The sequence below is a fragment of the Nothoprocta perdicaria genome, unplaced genomic scaffold (genome assembly GCF_003342845.1).
Source record: "Nothoprocta perdicaria isolate Ctin4 unplaced genomic scaffold, notPer1 scaffold_30, whole genome shotgun sequence".
In the NCBI taxonomy this organism is placed as follows: Eukaryota; Metazoa; Chordata; class Aves; order Tinamiformes; family Tinamidae; genus Nothoprocta; species Nothoprocta perdicaria.
In genome coordinates, this window is record NW_020455533.1 from 4464049 (window position 1) to 4486556 (window position 22508).

The 22508-nt window shown below is 48.1% G+C and overlaps 2 protein-coding genes across 2 annotated transcripts in view; one reads left to right on the top strand and one right to left on the bottom strand.

The window, feature by feature from the left end:
• Positions 1-6: 6 nt before the first annotated feature.
• On the top strand, positions 7-8406 carry MAP1LC3B (microtubule associated protein 1 light chain 3 beta). Its single transcript, XM_026042357.1, has 4 exons — positions 7-79; positions 1761-1816; positions 4189-4295; positions 6771-8406. The coding sequence occupies exons 1-4, from the start codon at positions 40-42 to the stop codon at positions 6943-6945; spliced, it is 378 nt and encodes a 125-aa protein (XP_025898142.1). The 5' UTR covers positions 7-39; the 3' UTR covers positions 6946-8406.
• A 1644-nt stretch (positions 8407-10050) lies between these two features.
• The window catches only part of ZCCHC14 (zinc finger CCHC-type containing 14), a 47461-nt gene continuing 35003 nt past the window's right edge, over positions 10051-22508 (bottom strand). The window contains exons 6-13 of the mRNA XM_026042333.1: positions 21241-21335; positions 21088-21142; positions 19243-19513; positions 17746-17837; positions 16365-16492; positions 16114-16254; positions 14573-16027; positions 10051-13433 (exon numbers count right to left, since the gene is read on the bottom strand). Of these exons, the coding sequence (XP_025898118.1) occupies positions 13378-13433; positions 14573-16027; positions 16114-16254; positions 16365-16492; positions 17746-17837; positions 19243-19513; positions 21088-21142; positions 21241-21335 (2293 nt within the window). The 3' untranslated portion in view covers positions 10051-13377. The remainder of the gene's footprint in view (positions 13434-14572; positions 16028-16113; positions 16255-16364; positions 16493-17745; positions 17838-19242; positions 19514-21087; positions 21143-21240; positions 21336-22508) is intronic.

Genomic DNA, 22508 nt, shown 5'->3' on the forward strand with positions numbered 1-22508 from the left:
AGCCGCCGCCGGGCCCGCGCCGAGCCGCCCTCCGCCGCCATGCCCTCGGAGAAGAGCTTCAAGCAGCGCCGCACCTTCGGTGAGAGCCGCGGCGGGACGGGCTGCCCGACGGCGGGCAGAAACGAAGAGTGTGGGGGGGTTCGGGGCCGCAGCGGGCTCGGGACSGGCACCTCCGCAGCGGGGCGGGCCCGTCCCGGTGCCGCGGGGAGGGTTAAGGCGGCCGGTGTGTGTGCCAGCCATTGCGGGGTGCCGGGCGGACCGGGCCCCCTCGCTGGCGSCCTGACCTATTTCCACCTGCCGTGAAATGCGCTCCGTGAGGCGGAGCCGGCCGAGGCGGAGCCCGCGAGGCCGCCCGTGCCCTCCCTCGGGCCGCCGCCAAGCCGCTTACGGCGCTTCCCCACCCCGGGCGGCCTCGAGCAGCCGCCCGGCCGCTCCGCAGGCCGGCCGCGATGCGGGGAGCCCCGCGGTTAGCGCGGCCCGTCCCTCGGAGCCGCCCCAGAGCCGCCCTGGTGCCATCCCCAGCTGCCCCGGCCTCTCCCGCGGGTATTGAGTTCGGCCAGGATGGCAGCCAAGCAGTTGCCACTGCGACCGGTGTCGTCAGCGCGCTGGGGCCTGCTCTCCAGCGCGCCATAAACAATAATCGCCGGGATTTATCCAGCCCCAGCTTGACGTGCCTCATATTGGGGGAGATCTGCTGAGTAACGACGCCGAGCGCAGACCCGTTGCAGCCCCAAAGCGAGCGGGACCCCTCCGGGTTCCCTGCGCTCACGCTTGCCCCCGCTCGCGCCCGGTTAGCTGTGTTTCTCGTTAGCTTAATCACCAAAGTGTTTTAATTAGCTGGCGGCGCTGGCCTTGGAGTGTTAATTCTAGCTCTGCAAGGGCTGAAACGCCCGGTCCGAGCTGGGGTTGAGCTGCTGCACGAAGCYGCCCGGCTCCCTCAGGAGCACAAGGGTGTGGGAAGCCCTGGGAGGTGTTTGGAGACGGCCTGGATGGCCCAGCCCGAGATGGAAACCAGAGAGATTAAATTTGGGTTCATTAAATGCAAACCTGGCCGTGGTATAAGCAGATGCAACCGGCTCTAGAAGCAGCCGTGTCCGTTTACGTTGGCCCTGGCTTGTACTTCATCCCAGTTTGTAATATCTGTACTGTTGATATTTATGCCYGAGAGGAACTTTATCCTGAAAACTGGCACGGATAACGGAGAAATATCGAGGGGTGCAAAAACCTGCTAACGATTTGGGCAACAATATGTGCAGCGTAATCAAAAGAGAAAAATGTAATTCTGTAATACTAGAACCAAYAGTGTAAGCTGATGCTGCCTGGTTTCAGCTAGTCTTGGGTCTCAAATAATTGTTGACAACTTCCTCTTGTGGGATCCAGTGGAAGTAGCGTGGGATATTTAGTCGTTAACTTGGATAGTGTAATTTGATCCCATAAATTTCTGCGATTAATGTCTGCTTAAGTTGGCAGAAAATGAGGGGTGCGGGGGAGGTCCCTCTCTTAAAAAAAGGCATTTTAGGAGTCCCAGGCAATGTGCATCTTGTCATGTGGGGTCAAGGARCGGCGGGAACCAGTGAAATGAGAGGTGGCTCTTGCCAACGTTGTCCCCTTAGAAAACAGCTCTGCCTGAATTTGCTTTTGTGGCTTTATTAACTTGCACTATTTCTGTACACTGGTGGAGATATTAAGTAATAACAGCCTTAAATGTTGGTATTTGAGCAGCTTTTTTCTTTTTTTTTTTCTTTTTTAATCTCTTACAGAGCAAAGAGTGGAAGATGTACGACTGATTCGAGACCAACATCCAACTAAAATACCAGTAAGTCTGGTTCTTGTCTGCTCCATTTGAGGTCTCATGCTTTTTATTTTATTTTTTTTTTTTCTCCTCCTTTTTTTTTCTTGCTGGTAAGAATCCTATGAAAAATGTGACCTGGTGAGTCCTAATTAAAACATGTCCCTTCGAGGGCCATTAAGCCTGGCCTTCAGAAATGTTCTTAGCCCAGTAACTGGTTGTCACTGTGATAGAGCAAGGTGACTACAGGAAATGGAGTTTCCTGTGTTGTGATGCCACGTGCTGTAGCTTCAAAGAAAGCCCCACCCCGAGCGAGCTCTGAGGTTCTCCTGAGTGTTCAGCTCTTCTCATCCTGAAATTGGACATATTGCTTCCTTGGAAGAAGAGTTTGCAGGAGATAACCAGGAAGAGTACCCAGTAATTTAGTGTCWGATGTAGCTTTCCTTCAATATCCATGCTGAGGAAAGCAGAAGCAAACACTTGCTTTGCTTGGAATTTGCTGGGATTGCTTTGCATCTGTCCAACTCCTGCACCTTGTGCTGAGCCACCCCAAACATGATGACCCATCATTGGGAGCCGCAGAGATCATCGCTGACCTCACCCGTCGTGCACGGGACAGCCCCAAACCACTTCCCTAAACCTTAGTTTTGTTTTGGCATCCTAGAGGTTACAAGTGCAAAGCGCTTACAAAGCATCCTCGAAGGAAGAGATTGTGATATATTGCTAATTTGGGCCRTAATTAGCGAGCTGTCGTGGAGTGGGTATCACAGAAAGCAGTAAATGCAGTTGTCCCTGTGGCCTTTGGTGGAATAGGGAAGGTCTTGGGACATTTTGGGAGGCAGAAGGGTGAACTTGGAGGCCTCAGCTTTTGGCTTTCAGTGCTGAGAGCTGATGATCTTTATGAGCGGATTTTTTTCAGAAGATACTCAAATTACTTGCAAGCTGTCCGCAGATCTAGCGCAAATTTATTAACAGAAGCAGTTGCCACCTAAAATGGAAACTGAAAATTTTCAGCCACCCTCCAGGTTTAAGCTACATCATCTCAAACGGCAGCAGCAGCAGCTTGGCCAGTAACCACGCTGCTGGGCATGGCACCAGTAATCGTTTGTAGCAGGGCTCTTCTGACTTGTCTGGAGCCTGTAGTTTTCCCAAAAGGCCATTTCCTGACAAATTTGCTTCCTGGCAATAGCTTGCTTTTGCTTTCACTTCTCACTGATCACTCAGAAGTAGTCCCTGAGCTCTGTGGCCACACATTGAAAGTGATTGATTTAAAGTTCTCTTTTGAAGTCAGCTATGGAGAGGTTACCAGTAAAAAATGCAGAGGTCCCTAAGCTGCTTGCTGCAGGTGCAGTGATGCAACCATGGAAGAACCTGCTGGGAGCCCCGGGGCCTTGCTGTGCCTGCCAGCCCATGTCCTGGGCAGTGCCACGGCCTCGTTATCCTCCTTAGCAGCTCCAGATGAGTCAGGAGGATGATGTCATGCTAGATGTCATATCCCCATCCTTCACTTTGCAGTTGAAAATATCCATTGTTTATGGTCTTCCTCTTAAAAATAATTTTTGTTTCCTTGCCCACCCCACCCCTGAATTAGCCAGCATTAATTTGAAGGGGTTTAAGGAGGTCTTTCATTAATATACTAAAATTGGTCTGCTGTCTCTTCACCTGTGCAACTCGTGAACATCAACCTGGTCAGACCTTGTGAGCATGGAAAGGATCCAAGTCCCTTCCAAGCGAATGGTGTCACACAGTTACTGTTGACTGAAAAACAGCAAAACCCACGTGGCTGTGGAAAGAGATGCATGAATTCCGAGATCTTTCCCTAAGAGCAGAAACTATAGGCAGTTGCTGGGCGGGGTGCTACTGACATTGGCACATCTACAATTTCCTTATGAGTTAAGTAGTAAATAATAATCTTGACAGAGTTACTGGTTCCTGGGCATGCTATCTTGAGATTAAGGGGGAAGAAGCTCTCTCTTTGAGGTTTTATACCCTTCAAAAGTAGCTTTCTTTAATACACTGGAGAAACTAGGGAGGGCTGACATAACAGTGAYAATTCTGAGCTCTGAGGAAGAGATGGCCCGTTAGGAGAAACTGGAGAGATTCTAGACCTAGAGAGCAGCCCAGGCATCCAACTTGAATTTCCTTGCTCATGGCCAGTTCAGTGCCAGATTAAATGATTTTAGCAATATATCCCCCTTCACGCCAGGAGTCTTGCAAACAGAACAAGAGGAGTGGGTGAAAATTCCTGTTCTGGTTTTACATTTGAGATGATGATTTTACAAATGAAATAAAATGCCGTTTAGCATAAATCCTTCCATATGTCTGCATTTAAAATATGGGACAGGGGAGGGCACCATGGCATTTTTGCTGTTCATCTTAACACTTTTTGTTTCTTTTAGGTGATTATTGAAAGGTACAAGGGGGAGAAACAGCTTCCAGTCCTGGATAAGACTAAGTTCCTGGTTCCAGATCATGTCAACATGAGTGAGCTCATCAAAATTATCAGGTAGTATGCTGTGATTTCAGTGTATGCTGCATCAAAGTGATGATTCTTTATTAATTTCATAGCTGGCGTGTGATTTTGGAAACTCTTTAAGTGGAAAACTCATTTAGCTGGTGCTTGACCGATGAGTTATAGCGTGATGTTCCTTGCTCTTTGCTGGCACAGCCCTGGTTAAAAGTAGTTTTGTACAAAGGGCCTTCTACTGATGCACCTAGCAGCTGTTTCCATGAGAAAGAAACAGGGATATAAATAGCCCTGAAACAGAAAGACTGTGTTTTCCTGTAGACGGAATTATTATGGTGTTGTGCTAGACCCACACGTGCCTCAGATAGGAGCTTCAGAGCGATTCAGAACCCCGTGCACCAAATTAAAGGATGGAATCGTTACCTGCAGCGGCTCTTGTAGGACACGGAGAGGAGCTGTGGGCTCCCGTTATCTGTGCAGGCTATAGCAGGTACYACCAGCTCCTTAGCCACGTCTGAAAAGAACTGAGCTGTTATTTTCCAAAGGAATAGCCCATTTCCAGGGATGGATGGGGGGATTTGGGGCTGCAAATCCCAGTCTAGCGTGGGTGCTTCTGGCCAGGGGCCCCACTGGGCTCTGTCTGGCAGTTTTAGGGTCGTCTTAGTGTTCTGCCTGGGAGCCCCTTTCCCACCCACGGGAGTGGCAGTTTGGGCTCGGAGGGAGAGCTGCGAGCTCCTCCTTAGGGAAATGAGAACCCCTTGAAATGAGGTTACCCCAAATGAAAGTGCTGAGGCCTGAAAAACACGTTCAGAGCAGTGGCTTCCTTGCCCCGGCTGTTCGAGCAGGCTGTGGCTTGGGGACCGCTCCCCTCTTGTGCTTGGGCTCTGCTTAYAAGGAAAGGCAGCAGAAAAGTGGAAACCCTGAGGTGGATGTTGTGTGGTCTGGAATTGTGGTAAGAAATGCTGCTAGAAGTGGCTTTCTCCTGGCTTCATGTCAAAGAGAATATCTGATTAGTGAGGGTTCCCGAGGAGAAAACTATGGAAGTTCGAAGCAAAACCAGAGTTTGCTTTTTATTGGTCACGGTGTAGCAGGGAGCTGCTGCTTGGAGGGCACAAGCTGTAAAAAAACGAGAGCTCTCCCCTTTGAACAAATCGCAGCTCTTTCATGAGTAAGAAAGTGAGACTGGTTCCTGCTTCAGCAAGTCATGACTGCTGGAGTCTTCCTGAATTTCCAAGGAACATTAAAGCCCCTGGGCAAAAGGCAAATTGAAAGTATTTTTCCCCACCTTTTTCCTTTGGCTTTGTGGTTAATAGGTAGCTTGGTACGAGCTGGTCGGGGCTCTTGGGCAGTGCAGGCCTGTCCTTGCAACCCCTCGGAGCTGCTGCCGCCCTGGAGGGTGATTCCAGCTCGGTTTGGGAATGCTCCTTCCCTGGGCTGCAGCTGTGAGCTCGAGAAAGGCTCCTTTGAGCTGCTGCAGCCCTTGGCAGGGAGCGGGATGGGCTGGGAAGTTCTCCTGTACTGGGATTTACTGCCAGCTGGAAGCAGGTGGTGTGAGGGAAGGATGCTCTGACCTGCAGCATGCAGACCCTGGTGCTCTCGCCTCTTCCCAGTGCGCTGCTCCCGCAGGACAGGCAGGAATCACACAATCAGAGAACCCCTAAAGTTGGCAGAGCCTCTAGAGATCATCGAGTCCAACCCTGCTGCACACACAGGGTCACCCAGAGCATGTGGCACAGGCTGCGTCCAAGAAGGTTTGGGACATCTCCAGAGAAGGAGACTCCAGAGCCYCCCTGGGCAGCCTGTTCCCGGGCTCTGTCACCCTCACTGTCAAGAAATGTTTCCTTGAGTTCCTGGGGAACTTCTGGTGCTTCGGTTTGTGGCTGTTTCCTCTAGTGGGCACCCCTCAAAGAGGCCGCCCCATCCTCCTCACTGCCTCCCTTGGGGTGTTTACAGACTCCGAGCAGATAGGGAAGGGTTAAGGGTTGAGATGTTGCTGGGGTTAAAGGCCGCGAGGCGCCGCGTTTGCAGAAGGAAGCTCTGCAGCTCTCCCTCCCCTGGTTCACGTGGGCTTCCCAAGGTCAGTCAGGGTTTAAATTTCACTCGATTCCAGCGAGCAGTGAGTTCACTCGATTCCAGCCATGCAGTGAGTTCCACGGTCCCTCAAGCCTCGCATGTTTTTCTAGGAATATAGGGATACCCAGGCTGCCTGGGAATACCTTTTTTTCTCGCTGCATTTAAGGCCCTCCTGGCATTCAGCCCCTTCTGCTCCAGTGCAATAAAGGCTTCTACCTGCACAGAAGATGAATTTAACTACAGAAAGGGATAAAATTTAGGAGATTGCACTGGGAAAACAGTCTTGGGGTGGGAACCAGTGCATTTCCTGGTGGTGGGGCTGCTTTGCTGGGGGCATCCAAGAGCTTCCAGTGGTCGAGGATTTGGCTTTGCCTCTTACAACGGCGGCAATGTGCGTGGCACCGCAGTGGCACCGCTGCCAACCTCCTTCCCGCCCCGCAGGCGCCGGCTGCAGCTCAACTCCAACCAGGCCTTCTTCCTGCTGGTGAACGGGCACAGCATGGTGAGCGTCTCGACGCCCATCTCCGAGGTGTACGAGAGCGAGAAGGACGAGGACGGCTTCCTCTACATGGTGTACGCCTCGCAGGAGACGTTCGGGGCGCAGCCTGCCCGCTAGGCTGCCCGCAGCGGCGTTACCCTTGGCCATCACCCCCTTCTTCCCCACGCGCACCCCAGGGAAAAGAACCAGACGTCACCGATGCTCTCAGTACCTTAGCCTAGTCTTGCTTTAGCGGGTGTCTCATCTTACCTTGCCTTGTTTGTGAATAGTGAGCAGTACAGGCGAGCACCTCTGCCTTTGGGAAGCTGCTGCAAGGCTCCACGCAGGCACGTTGACGGGCCTGGACTCGGCAGCGGATCCCAGTCGCGCGCGCGTCAGCTGCAAGTGAAGGGAGACTCGGTTCACTTGAACGGGCAAACAGGCACCGGTGAGAAGCTAAAGTTTCGTGTGACACTTTTCTGGAAAAGCTCCGTTTCCTTTTCTTTTTTTTGGTGTTGTTACCTTTTTTTTTTTTTAATGGGAAAGCTTTTAGCGAGAGCCAGTACATTTAATGTTCCAAAGTGGAGATTTGTCTCAGTGCTGCGGTGGGTTAAGGCAAGCACTTGGGGTGAGACAAGGGAGGAAAACTCCTATTTCCTGACTTATTTTGTTTCCCTTTTTTGGTACCGCCACCTTCGAGGTGGTGCCACTTTCTGAAATACTCATACCAAACACCACAGCTTTATGTAGTTCTAGGATGTTAACTGTACAGCACGCACCTGGACGGGCGATGTTCCAATAAACTGCGCTCTGCTCCGAATCCCCCATGCCTGCGTGGTCAGTGAAACACCCTTGCCCAGCCGGGCGGGCTGCCGCCGGAGCATCGCTCCGGGTGCAGCCATGTGGATTTGCTGGGAGCAGGTCCTAGGAAGTGGCGGGCGTAGCCGGTGCCGCTCGGGAAGGGGGCAGCATCCCCCAGGTCCATCCGCTTGGAGCGGGTGGGATTTTGTGTCACCCGGCGGTGACGAATCCAAGCTGCCTCGCTCGCTGTCACCTCCCGCGTGTCCCCGTCGGGGGGACCCGCTCTGGAAAGCAGCCYGTGGGACGAGCGAGTCCCGGCACCGAGGTTCCCCGCTGCCCCGAGCAGGAGGCAGCCCGTGCAGAGCAAGGGGAGCTGCTAGATGTGTTTTTCCTCTCGCCACAAAGCGTAGCAGGCTGAGATGACTCGTGTATTATGTGTCTGTGAACTAACTACAGCCGTTACTGGAAGCTAACGCACTAGAATGGGGGGAAAAGAAGCAATACTACTGCATCTTGGCACTCGAGCTCAATAAGGGGTACACTTGGTACCTGTTACACCTCTTTGCATGCATCTTGTTCACGAGGCTTACTTYGGATTTTTTAAATGTTGTGTTTTTACTTCCATGTAAACTTTTAAATGCAGCTCGTCCTATGTTTAGTTTTGTGTAAGGAACTGTTTAACTCATAACTGACAACCGTACCTGTAATTACGACGTGATTGACTGATGTTCCTGTACAAATGTTGCTTTTTTWAAAAATTAATACAGTGCTGATATGGATGGATTACATCCCAACTTACCTATGGCTTGTGTGGTTATTTATAAAGGTTTAAATAGTTGCAGAGAGCRGCGCAGGAGGGTCAGACTCTACCTGCTCCGGGGGAGGCGGCGCTGCTGCCAGTGCCCGGGCACCTTGGGCACCAAGCAAGGAGGCAGAGACGGGAGATTCCTCTCTCTGCAAGGAGGAGGTGACGGGAAAGGGCCCTCCGAGGCGGTTCTGCTCTCTGCCTGGACATTGCTCCTCCAGTTAAAGGTCGGGAGCTGCCCGCACGTGTTTGATATCCCACGTTTTCCATTCCCGCTCTGCAGCATCAGCCTCTCCTTGCAGGAGCTGCGCTTTGTGCCCAGCAGGAACTGGCTCCTGGAGAGGCGGCTCCCGAGAAAGGGGCAGCCCCTTGTGCTCCCCTCCCAATTACCCTTCCCTTTGCGGTCAGCACCGGTCTCTGCACCCAGGGAGCTACAGCCGCATCCCAGGGCCCATCCACAGGGCTCCGGTTGAGCTTTCCCGCTCATCCCCATCCCACAACCTGCCCTGCAGTCCCTCAAACAACAAAAAGCCCAAACGAACCTTTCCAGAGCTGTGTGTCTGGGCCGAGAGGCAGAGGGGACCTGCAAGCGCCGCAGCAGCTCCTGATCCCTGGGCAGGTGCCTGCGGAGGAGAGAGCACAAGGAATAAAGGGAATTAAAGAAAAAAAACCCCTCACAAGGGCTAAGCAGGACACGGCCCAAAAGGACACCATCCTTTACAAAATAAATGACTGAGGCCTGGAGGGTTCTGTTTAACTCTTTATTTTCCATACATTAAATTTACTCAGATAAAAACATTCTAAAAATGTACAATTTTACTTTTAACAAAGTATAATAAAACATAAAAATCCCAATACCAGAATACTTGACATTTACAATTCAAAATCAAATTAGCTGAATATTAAATATTTACAAAACTATTTAAAATATTTATAAAGTTACATGCACAATTTGTAATACTAGAATTGACTGAAGTAAAAGAAATGGCTCAAATGGGAGCAGGAGTTTCCTTCATTCCTAGTGGAAAGTTATGTCCAAGAGAAGCTGTTAATCTGCACTTGAAAACCCACAGGATTCGCTTTCTGCTTCCGTACCAACACGTTTCTTGCTCGTATAAGGATTTGAGAGCAAAGGGGTAGTTCCAAGGACTTGTTACAACACATGGAAGTTATTTGTGTATCTCAGTGCGGGGCTGGGATCGCTGTAGCTCCATTTAACTTTGGCCTCAACCAGCAAATGAGTTTTTGGGTGCTGCAATTGCCCTGTTTGCCCTCAAGTTTCGGCCATTTCGGGCTCACGTGAAAGCTGCTCTCGCCGACCCCAAGTGCCCAGCTCTGGGGCTGCTACTTCACCTCCTTTGGGCCTGACGACATTGTGAAAATAAAATAAAGCACTGAGCTCTACGCAGGGGGGCGGCTCTTGCTTTCTCAGGGAGCAGCATTRAACTAGTTGCTCTTCTGCACACAAAACCCTGATTTTTTTGAGTACCTTCACGCCAACGTTTGCCAGTGAGAAACAGCAGGATGCTCCAGGTGAACGGTCAAGGGCTGCTAACTGGTGAGTTAATTCTGGAACTTTGTTGCTTCACTTGCCAAGGGGTAATGACCAGGAGAGAGAGAGATGCTATTTAAAAAGCTCCACTACCAGCCAAGCTTCCTGTGTTCTTCTAAGGAAAATGACTCTGGAAAGCTGGAATCAACACCTGGCTTGCTAAAAACGAGTCCTCCTTGCTCAACCTCCTCGTGTTTGGTGGCAGCCACACCGTATGATTAAGGTGGAATTTACGGACTACAACTGTGCTGAGGAGGTTGCTGCTGGAAAACCTGTTCTGTTTGTGGYAGCTCCAGCAACATTCCCAAGTGGAAAACACCTCCGGAGCTGCCCTGCACCTCGCTTTGCTTAAGGAAGACTCATCCCTGCCGCGTCCCTGCACGACGACTTGGGATTCCCTTGGATTTTAAAAATCGCTCTTATTCCACAGCAAAATCCCCTCTGAGAACAAATCCTTTTTATACATTCAGGACAGAGATAGCAATAAACAGCACGCTTGGAAACCTCCATCTTTCCGTATATAAAAATAGGTTTAAAGAACTGATTTTTGGCTGCCAAAGCTGGGGCTGCCCTACCGCAGCAAGCTGCCTTCCTTTTGAGGGGGGAGAAAAACTGGATTAAAGGATTAGGGATTTATTCTATGGAACTAAAGTGCTCTGCTTAGACTTACCAACTTTGGTTGCTCTTGGTACACCGTGAACTGCGTTCACGAGCAGATCTGAAGCCACAACTGCCTCTGGTTCAGGGAAGGCTCCGGAATCGGCGCCAGCTCTAGCGGTTCTCTATTAAACTCACGCTGCTGCTTTAAGGTACTCGAGACTATTGAATTTGAACCTAGCCTAAAATCAGACTTCACCACTTAAAAAAATGTTACCTATAAGTACACATAAGCCACTTGAAGAAACATCAGCCTTAACTTCACACAAAGGAAACAATCCCAAAGAAAGCTCTGAAGACAGGAATGAAACAGTTTGTGTTTTTCCGAGAAGTTTTGCTGGATAAAAGTTCGGTTTCATAGTCCTTTCGTAACAGGTTTGACTTTGTGATGAATGCTTGACGAGACTACATTCCCAGCCTTGGGCATTAAAACAAAATGCAACTAGTGTAAAAAAATGGTTTTTTTTCTTTTTTTTTTGCTCTTGATTTTTGCTATTTTGAGAAAGGGTTTTTAACGCTAGCGCGTGTGTTGAAGCACAGTTTCTTTAAATACAATTCCGTTTTAAAATATTGTTTTTAAAAAAAGTGAAAAAAACGTTAAAGTTTGGCTTTCAGCACATGTTCCAGGCCACTGGAGAGACCCTCGGAGCTGTGAAGAGTAAACATCGTCAGTGAAAACCACGCTCTTCCTCCACCGTGACACGGTATGACAGATTGTTCCTACTATTGTCTCGAGCTCATTAAGGCAAAGTTAATTGCATTGTCAGTTTTCATCACTCTAGTGTTACAGGGTGGTGGGTACAACACAGGGAACCTCCTCGAAACACTGGCCAACGTAAGCGGCGCGGCAGGGTCCGCAACACCGCGGAGCGTCAACACAAACCACATTTCTCTCTCTTTTTTTCTCCATTGCATAGAAATTACTTTTTTTTTTTTCTTTCTCCTTTTTCTAACGCAAATTTTACATGAATTTAGGCTTTGGTTTGCCACGAAGCCTCAAGCTCTACGACCTCCCTGGAGCTGCCGGGTTTCTGCGGCGCGGGCGACGCTCCCGCTGCCCTGTCCCGGCTGCGGGAGCTGCCAGCCGCCCTCTTTCCCAACGCAGCCCGGCCCGGGATGTCTCTTTCCCGTTATCCCGCTCCAGGAAAGTGGTGGCTGCCACACTAAGGACTTGGCTGACATCTCCCTGCTAAGGCCCGAATCCCCTGGAGCCTGGGAAACCTCTGTTGCTGATGGGACTTCCCTCGTGCTCGGGTCCAAGCAGCGCTACGAACTGCCCCATCCTGGTGTGGTTCAAAGGGATAATTCTCCAGGTGTAAACGAGGCTTTAGACTTTAAAAGCATCTTCCCAATTACAGTATGCAAATATCTCTATGCCAGACATSTTTTAAAGAGGAGGCCTCACCCGTCTCCTGGTGTCAGACTCCTTGGGTGAGCCATGAGGATTAATATCTTCTTTTGACAAGACAGGACCAAACCGTTCCGCCTCAGCAGTCCGAGATTTGCTTGGCTTCCTCTCAAGCCCTAATTTAGATTTGTCATCCACAAATTGAGTATGCTAAGTAGTTAACACCAAAGCTAGTCATCTACAATCTATTGCAACGCAGGAGGCTGACAAGAAATCCCTCAAAGTCTTGATAATAATGAAGTTTACTACCTTGTACATGGTTGACTTCTACCACTCTTGAATCCTGTAGCAAAAGCCTTGGGGTAGGAGTCAAAGATTTTTTTTTTAATTTTATTTTTTTAAGTATAAAGTAAAGCAAAAGCTTACAAACTCTGCTGCCAGAGTTCTTTTTTTTTTTTTCCTTTTTTTTCCTTTTTTTTTAGGATAGTTTAAAATTCATTTACAAAAGCAGAATAATAAGGTTTCTGTGAAAGAGACCTATATACAGTAACAGGACATAAAGGTTGTTTGTGTATTACAGGAAAATATCCTTGAAGCCTTTATGACTCTGGAGTCTCTGGGACTTGGACCCTTGGAAACTAAGTTTATTCCACTGCTGGAAACCCAGCACTAGCTAGYAATAAGTGAGACAATGAAGCATGAGTTTGTTTCCAGGAGGAACCAAAACTGCTGTGTGTGTTCTTTTGGAAGGGAGAGACTTATTTCAGGTTTTATTGTGTAGTAAGTCACATAGCCTGCTGGTGCCAATTTCTTTTTTAAAAGTTGGAACTTCTTTGCCTCTTGCACTGGTCTCAGAGTGACACTGTCTGCTAAAAGTGCAGAAAGCTCAAAGTTTTACATTCTTCTGTAGTGCAATCCTTAAAAATCCCAGAGATTAGTGCCTGATCACTTTTGAAAAAAAGTAGACATTTTACCTAGCCCAGGGGTGCCAAAGTCCTTCTGGCGAATGGCTGCTCCTACCTTCAACCTCCAGCTTTCACCTCAGAATGTAGCTGCCCTGGAGTGAGACGCTTCAGCTTCGAAAAGTCCGAATATGGCAACATTCTCCAGCAAAATAATACGTAGGATGTGCTACTTGCAACAGAAAACGCAGCTGGCCGGCTCCACCATCCCGTCAGTCCTACGCCGCCGAGTGCCAAGTCCCAACAACAAGATCCAGGCTTGAATTTGGCAATCAACAATGGGTTTGATGCACCCCTAAGCTAGATTTCCTACCTAGTCTAATAAAGTAAAGCACCTTTGGATTAAAAAATACATTAAGCTTAACAGCAACTGGACGTCTCAGTTTTGTAGTTCAATCGCCTTATGTCTCCATGGCTTAACAGTATTTTCTTGCCAGATAAAATATCAGTCTGTGGAGTCGAGGCTCTCGGATGGAGGAGCGTATTTCAGCCTGAAAGTACCTAAAGGAAGAGAAGAATTCAACATTTCAGCGTTTTCACCGCAGTTGCACCTCACAACGCCCCAGAACAACCTCCTTCCTACAAGGTGCACCGCACAAAAYGCAGCAGCCAACGTGGAGCTGCACGAGGCCAACAAGCACACGGCCACTGYCTACAGAAAGGAAAATAAAAGGGCAGTTTTAATCACCTGCACAGTTCTAGGGCAGGCAAACCTTAGCTGGGGATAGCTTAAATGGAAAGTTAATTAATTAAACAAAATTTGGCTTTTAAAGGAAGCCGACTACGTTTCTGAATTTCTCTGAACTTTGACATTTCTCCAAATGGCCACTGTCACAACATGAATCATCGAAACTCTATTAATTATTTACATTTTAGCACTGCTGGAAATTGCTGYCCCAGCACTGGTCACTTGTCAATTGATAATAACCAAGTGCTGAGGGCCTGGCCAGCATCATGAAGGAACAAACAGAGGCTTGTGACACCCTTGAGACCCAGCGTAAAGTGCAACACTTCAGTACGACTGGTTCCAGTCCCAAGTTTGTATTTCCTTTGTTAAGTTTATACCCCTGCAAACGATCTTAAAACACGTCAGTCCTAATAGAAACGGACTGGAAAGCATTCCTCAGAAAGAACATTTGAGTTGTTTCCTGCCCTGAATSGAGGCTTTCTTATCTCTCCAGGTAGCAGCCCATGCTGCAGCAGTGCTAAACCCTGCTCTATAAAGCGAGCAGAGCCGCTCACATCCACCAAGGGCCTTCACGGGGATTTGTACAGAAATTCCTCATTTATGTAGCTGTTTTGGGCAGTGGGGGGAAAGGGGAAGAGATGCTCTGTTGTACATGCCCAGGAGAGCCTGTAGCCATARGTCACTTGGGCTGCAAATTAACAAGCAGCAAAAGTTCTGCTGCCATTAGCCTCGGAAAACTCTCTCCCACTGCCTGTGAGCTCCAGGGTCTCAGCCCGGAGCCGCCACCAACCCCAACCCACAGCAGTGGCCTTAGCTGGGGCCTTCTCCTCCCCTCTGTGCTCAGGAAGGGGCCAGCGTCTCKAATTCCAGCTCGGCTTCCACGAACGAGCTTGGCCACGCAAGCGGAATACGAACCCGAGCCGATTCCCTTCGGCCCAAACCTGCTCTTTACCTTGTCGATTGAAATCCATCGGCGGCTGCTTGCAGTCCTGAGCTCTGTGCCCGCTGGCCCCGCAGTTGTAACAGGAGAGATTCCCGTTCTTTTTGTGACTTGAGCCATTGCTGCTGCCCATCATCCCCGGRGCCTGGTAGACCCCCGCCGTGCCCGCCATGAAGTTCTGCATGGGCGGCACGGCGAACGTGGACTGGCCGCTCATGACGGAGTCGGGCGCCAGGCCGCTGTTGTAGGCGGTGTGCACCACGGGGAAGGTGGTGCTGCTGTTGTACTGCTGCGTGTTGATGTAGCCGTTGCTGCACAGGGGGTTGAAGGGCAGGAAGGGGAAGGTAAACATCGACGGCCCTGAAAACGGGTGCTGGAAATAGTTGGCGTAGCTGACGGTCATGCCGCTCGAGCCGCAGTTGCCGCTGCAGCCGCAGGAGCTGCACACCATGCAGCCGGGCGGCTGCGGCTGCTGCTGGTGGTGGTGGTGGTGGTTCTGGTTYGGGACTGGGATGCTCCCCGCCGAGCCGCCGCCGCCGCCGCCGCTGCTGCCGCTGTTGCTGCTGCTGTAGAAGTTGTTCTCGGACGACAACGTGGGGCTGGAGCTGGGCGCGGGGCAGCTCGGCAGGTTGGCCAGYGTCGCGAAGGACGTGGACGGGTGGCTGCTGGAGGAGGCCGCGTTGCTGTTCGCACAGAAGCTGCCTTGCATCGGCGCCACCGGCACGCTGCTCATCGCGGAAAAGGCAACTTTGGTGTTGGCTGTATAGAGAGCAGTCCGGGGGTTTATTATTGCGGGGGACACCGTTATTTGCATATTACTGGAGCAGGAAGTCTGCCCGGCCATGGCGGAATCGCTAGGAACCGAAGACGACACCAGGAGCTTGATGGGCGGGCGAGCCACGTGGAAGACCGTGCTGGACGTCACAGTGGCAGCAGTGCTCGTTTCCACTATCAGCCCCGGCTGCTGAGCTGTTTTTATCACCCTGTCCAGAGTCGAAGCGTGCACGACTTTGGTTCGAGGCCCAAAGTTAATAGTAGATGTAGGCGAACTGTTCTCAGCAGCCCCTGAGAGCACTTGCAAGGGCTGGTGGGGAGAAGACGCAGCCATTACATCCACCACGGCGTTTCCAAAGCTCTTTTCCATTTTTATGCTGCCTCTAGGCCCCGGAGAAACCTTATTTCTTTCTTCTAAAGACAGCAGCGAATGCATAGACGATGAAAGTAGCTTCATGTCTGCATTGCCACGCTCTGATTTATGCACCGAATTTAGCATTCGGATGGGGGTGATATGAGTAGAGGCTGCTGACATCATCTGCATTGGCAGCGCGTGGTGGCCGGACGGATTGGAGCCCGTGTCGTTCTGCACTGGCAAAACCTGAGCTGTGGGTCTGGCCGAGCTCGAGGTGAAGTGATTCAGTAACATCACCGGCTTCTCCTTCTCTGAACCGTCTAAGTGAATCTCTAAACCTGGGGACAGAAACATTTTATAAACAAACAGAGCTTCACCCCAGAGCAGAGCAGCGCCGGCACCGCCTCCGCCTGGTTCTGCTTACGTCTCTCATTCTCCTCGGCGCTGTCCGAGCTCTCTTCCCTCRTCTGGATCCCCATGGGGCTGGAGGAGGAGCTGGAGTACTCGGAAGAGCTGCCTTCCCGGGGCAGCGGGTGGGCTGGCTGGTCCACATCCACCCGCAGCTCTGCGGACGAAGCGGAAAATGAAGTTTACAGCAAGTGGTGGAAAAGCAGCAACTTGAGGCTCTTGCACAAGGCCATGGATGTCCTACAGAGCCCRTCTCCTCGCTCTTACCTGCAGCATGGTTGCCACGAATGCTCTGCATAGGCCCCATGTGAGTCGTAGGGGGAACCCTGGCCACTCCGCTGCTGGTAACCGAAGCGGCTGGCGTGGGGTTTAGGCACCGCTTCTCTGATTTTTCTCTAGAGTGGTGGAGAAACATTGCAAAGGAACAAAAATTGGCTAAAGAACATTAACGGAGAAATCACTTTTTAAATGAGACTGAAGCAGACTTAAGTCCACTGAACAGTGCATTCAAAGCTATGCTAATTTCAAACGGAAGTTTTATCAGTCTTGGAATACAGCCTCTTGCCAGCAGCTTCACTGGTGTTTTTGTCATCTATTATCATCTCTTGCTTTAGCAAACAGTCTGGAAAAAAACGAAGACCAWCAGAAAACGCTGTCAAGGAGTTTGGATAAATGGGCATGGAGTTGGATTCTTTAATTGCTTTCTGAGCAACTACAACAGTTTCAGAGCAAGCATTGCCTCCCCGCAGGGATATATGGACAATCTGCTGCATCCGTTGCCCCAAATGGCCATCAGCATCGCATGCAGCACTGGCTCTTTTTACACCATTCCCACCCTGAAAATGGCTCTTCCTGCAGCTAAGGTTGCCTGCTGTGCAAACACCACCAAACCAGCCCTGATTTTCAGTGCTTTGTCCCTCCAGATGTCAGCAAATCCACACAGAGGATGCAGATCATCGGGCAGTCCTCGGCAGAGCCTGGGTGGCTGCGGCTGCCACGGGGCCACCACAGGGCACCAAGGATGCCCTGGAAGGAGCCCAGCTCCATCCGCCCTGCCCACAACAGCGGCAGGTCTTATGAATAAAACATCCTGCTGGGCAGCCTCATTTCTTTCCTATATGTGTCCTCTGGCAACCTGCCTTTCTGATTCGCTCCCACCCCATGAATCTCAGGTCAGGGGTGAGCCCAAAATCTAAGCTGTGGCAGCCCGTTATGGCAGAAATTATTAAGAACACAAATCCCAAAGTATTGAAGTCAGGTTTAGGTGCCCAGTAAGCTTGTCGACTTTCCTCAGTACTACTCGCTGCCCAATGAAAAGATCATTAAATGCATCTCCCTCCTACAATCCTGGCTTTGCATTTATCACCGTGGCTGCAGCACTGTTTAAAAACATCCTCACATGACACAGACTTGCATTTACGTTATGGCCGGGTTATTCGTGACCTTATAAAACTGAGTTCACAAATTCTTTGCATTTGGCTATCGTATAAAAGTCATGAACAGCAAAGAACCCAACATGCATAAATATTATCTGGTAAGCAGATACCAGGTGGGGTGTCCCTGATGGGGACCCTGTCCCACCTGTAAGTCTGTCTCTTGGGTTAGAAATTATATCTTAGGAACTTAAACAATTCTTTTTTCCACTTACTTCTCCAACTCCAGCTGGGTCTTGAGTTTCTTCTTGGCTCCCATGGTGAGGGATTCAAACTTGTTCAGATCTTCCTCGGTGAGACTCAGAAACTTATATAAAAAGAGATGTATTAGTTTTACAGCCATGGAATATCTTTATTTGCATTTCTAATAAATATCTATTCAGCAAATCATCTTTAAAGGCTTTTTAAACATATGTTGGCTCAAGTTCTACTGCAATTTTAAATTACAGACTCGGTGTAGAATAAAAGAGGAAAACTTGGATGAAAGAAAGAACATCTGCAGACTGAACTTAATTAGGTATTTGCCTATATTAACATTTTGCAATAAACACAAGGTGTTTATTACAAAGTAATCCATGTTTGTATTAAAATGCAACTTCATACTGTAAATAAGTTTAAGAATTTAGTTCTATTAAGAAAAAAATCCTACAGTTTTCCCAGTTACGTGATTTAAACACATAAATCAATGTGCTGTTGTACAGTCAGGCTTTTTTAAAACATGAAATGGAATTAYATTTTATAATAAGCATAAAATATAATGATAAAATACATTAATTTATAATATAAATGAAAATATAATGACATGAAAATATAAAAGGCGAGCAAAATATGCATACTGATCCATGCACAGATTTTCTTTGTGGAAAAATGAAGGCATACTGAAATATGCACAATTTTGCTAGCTCATTTAAGGTAAATACTCCATTTTGCCTCACTGAAGAAACTCCAATTGGAAAGTTCTGGTAACATATATTACTTTAGTATCTAGGACGTACCATAATCACCACAAAGTTATCTCAATTTAGTGCTGACCTAACCCAGGCACTTTGTCCACTGGAGGGCGTGCGAGGCTAAAATACAGCAAGGAATTGTATTTTTAGATTTTTTTTTACACGAATTTTACTTCCCAGCTGTTACAGATGGAGCTGAAGAMATCCTGTACAAAGTATTTCCATCTACTCGTTAGAATCCAGCACACATCAATAACACTCACGATTCTGGCCAAGCAAATACACAAATGACCATTTTTTTCCAGATGAATTTTTGTAGCAAGTAAAAATCTCACATTGTGTGCGTACACACGCACACTARTGCTCATGACAGAAGCCTTTGTCATTCTATTTTTAAAAATATTAAGATCTCTAAATATTATGGGAAGAAAAATAAACCAAGACACAGTAGCAGAAGAGCAACAAATTTTAGTTATTTACTCTACACCAGAGGGATGAACAGGGGGTCAAAGCAAGTGACACTCAAGCGGGATGCTCRAGATCCCTGAAAAAAGTGGCAACTCCCAGCCCAGGCCATGCACATGATCAAAACCAGGAAGTTTTCATCAAAATATTATTGCTCCAAGAGAKTGCAAATCTTTACAGTACCTGCCAGTAAATTCTGCAGTTCTAAACGTGGATGTCTGCAGTGCAAATACGCCGGGCAAATATAGACATGATTTAAAAAGCAGCTTCCTTTTCTCAACCTGCCTCCTGCCCTACCTTCTCCATCGTGAGCTGCTTGAAGACGGGATAGTATTTGTGCAACCGCAGCTTCCTGAGCCAGTCTAAGATGCCGTTTTGCTCCTGGGTCTGGGGGGTCTGCGGGCTGGAAGACATCAGCATGGGCGAGGAGGAATCCATCTGGGCACGATAGGCCAGCGCGGAGCTGCTGCCTCCGGAATGGGAGCAGTGCGGGAGCGCGACCGGAGCGGCCGCCGGGTGCTGCACGTGGCTCTGCGAAGACTGAATGCCGGCCACTCCACATATAGGTCTGCAAAAAGACAAGGAATTTGGGTTAATGCACTGGACGTGGAGAGAGTGGAGCGCTGAACGTGGACTCCTACAAATCCGTCACCTCTGGAATTTGCCGTAAAACCCAGCAAACCCAACTATAGATTTGTACAATCCTATGCTGCTCAACGGCATAACAAAAGCAGCACAGTTTATGGCAAATGGTAAATCATATTTTCCAATTAGGCACTGTTTTCCCTCTGCAATCACAGATAACATATGTTCTACTCTCTCTGTAATTGAAAACACAAGGTTTGCAGATAATGGCCACGGTTGAACTTTGTACTATTAAAAAGAAGCCCAAATCTGTGGAATAGTTTTTTTAACACGTGGAGCTGTCAAATTAGCATCTGCTCCTTGGAGGGTTCTATTTTTTTGTTGGAGAAAACAAAAATTTCCTCTTAAGAGTCATTCTTAAGAATGACTAAGTTTCTGGATTTGCTGAAGCTTTACAAAAGGCAGGAGTCCTCTCTTTTCCCAAGGCTAAATTGTACATCCCATTGTACATCCTCTTCCTCACTTTCCTTCCTCCCTCTGGAAGGAAAACCACCATTCATAGGTGCTACAGAGAGAAAAAGAAACCCCAACAGAGACCCTCTAGACTTCTCTAATCCACAGAGACTTATGCTAGGGATGACCCCACTTGTGTTACACTAAGGAAAAACCTTATGGATTCCACCTAAGTACCCCAATCAAGAACCCACTCGGCCCCACAGRGCTGTATAGAGAGAGGACACTTGCTGTATTCACCCCGGCGAATACAGAGCGCGGCTGGTGGAAAGCAGAGGTTGAGCCTGTCATGACTTGTGCAGTAAGCACTGGATTATCCATCTCTGCGAGATTTGCTGCCAGTTACTCACAATTTTGAGCCTTCTGAGAAAYGCTGCTTAGAACAGGTTTTCATAGAGCACTTTGCCAAACATGGCATCAGCGTCTGATCTTATCTCCTGTTTAACACCATAAAAAACTTCCCTAAATGCTTCTTTGAACACACATGTTTCTCAAGACCAGGCATCCACTGCTGATTTCCTAACTGCTCACAATGACAGGATCCATCACAAGCCTAGAAAGCTCAGTCCCCTGCTAATTATCTTTCACACGCTTTATTTGTGAAGCTGCAGTAGAACTCTATGTTGCATTTCCAGTGAAAAGATTGCATTACAGTTGGATTTGCAAAACTCTTTTGTCTGTTATGCAAGTCCTGTTGCCTTTGTGATCGACACACTCCAGGTCTTCTMTTCGACTAGAAGATAACCAGACTGAGCAACCTGCATTTATTATTATTGCATGGCCTGTTTTTTGAGACATTTAAAGAAAGAGCAGATGACAACACTAGAAATGCTAGTGCTTTATAACCACTACTGTCTAGCRGTTACTGAGGGACCACATGCTGAAGCAAGACGTTCTGAAAATCTCCAGCATGGCAAGAACTACACAGATGAATCTGTCAGTACTGACTCAAATATAAATATAAATATTCAGGGAAAGATAAATAATCACCTACATAAAAGGGTTCTACAACCAACCAGAATAAACACAAACCAACCGTCTTACCTTCCAGATGTTCCCAGTGTAGTTCCTACTTTATAAATGGAGGGGTTGCCAGGATCTAGAAGAAGAGAATAGACGTTAAATATAGCATCAATTTATTGAAGGCAGTTCAGTGAAAATAAATAAATAAGCAAGTAAAAAGTTATTTAAACTTACTTGAACTCTGTAGTTGCTGTGAAGGTGATGAGGTGCTGAAGAACTTTCTGACATGGTCGTTTTTCACCACGTGGGAAGGTAACGGTGCCAAATACCTGCACGTTCATGTAAAGCAAACAAATGCCCCCATTCTGTTATATTTGAACTGCAGCTGCCTATGCAGTCATCACTGTAGACTCTCAAAATATTTTTACAAATTGGCATTGAGGACCTTTCCTGCTCAGTACACCAGGAAACTCTGAATCAAATTAGACTTAATGCTACTTAAATTCATGCTACTGTTTTAGYCAAAGATGCTAAATTTAAGAGTATGTGCAGTCGAAATGGGGAACAATTGTAAAGAAAAGGGGTGCGAGTACAAATGGGGTATTTCCTCTCAAACTGTGAAACCCAATGACCATAAAGCATAGCTGTATCTACTGTTGTTTAATTTCTTTCTCTTTGAGATAAAGAGCAGATACAGGGTCTGGCTATGCAGGGGAGATGGCTATAAAACATGTCACGTTTTCCCTGGGACTGCTGTGCCTCTTTGAGGGAATAAAAATGGTCATCTTCTCAAACTTTGCAATGTATAAAGCATGTTCTAGGGACATTAYTAGACTTCTTGTTGTCATGCAAGCTTGATTCTCTCTTTTGCCAAACCTACAGATTTGAGAACACACAGAAAGTTGTAAAAAGAACATTCTTGCCATATCTTTATATATAATAATAATAAAAAAAACCCTTTGGGATAAGAAAAGTAATACAACTATATATAGACACACACGTATGAATGTGCTTCTCACCGTGTAAATTCACGGCTCATTTCTGACTTTTTCAAATACGTAGCACTTAAAGCAGCTTCTCCCTGCCTCCCTGTTCCTAAGATACAGGCGTTGCTGTGTAAATGCAGCTCGCTGCTCTATTAACCTAGATTTGTAGAGACTGTTGCTAGCTAAACAGCAGCAGYAAGTGACTGGCATTCCCTCTCATCCTACCTAATTCTCCTCCATAGACTGTGATCCGCGGCACAGAAGGGACTGTTTGAAATGTTAGCACCACTTGCCATTAAAAATAATCTAGGCATGCACCTGCTGGCTCCGACTATGGAAAAACAACAGCCACAATGGCTCTAGCAACAGGGGACATATGTGTGTGTTGCCTGCAGATACTAGGGTTTTTAGGAAATGCTCTGAAAATGTTATTTTGTAGCTTAAAAGCCATTTCATAATTAGTGCTGGTAAAGACTGTAATAACCGAAAATATTTGCTGCTCCTCAGATTATCCTA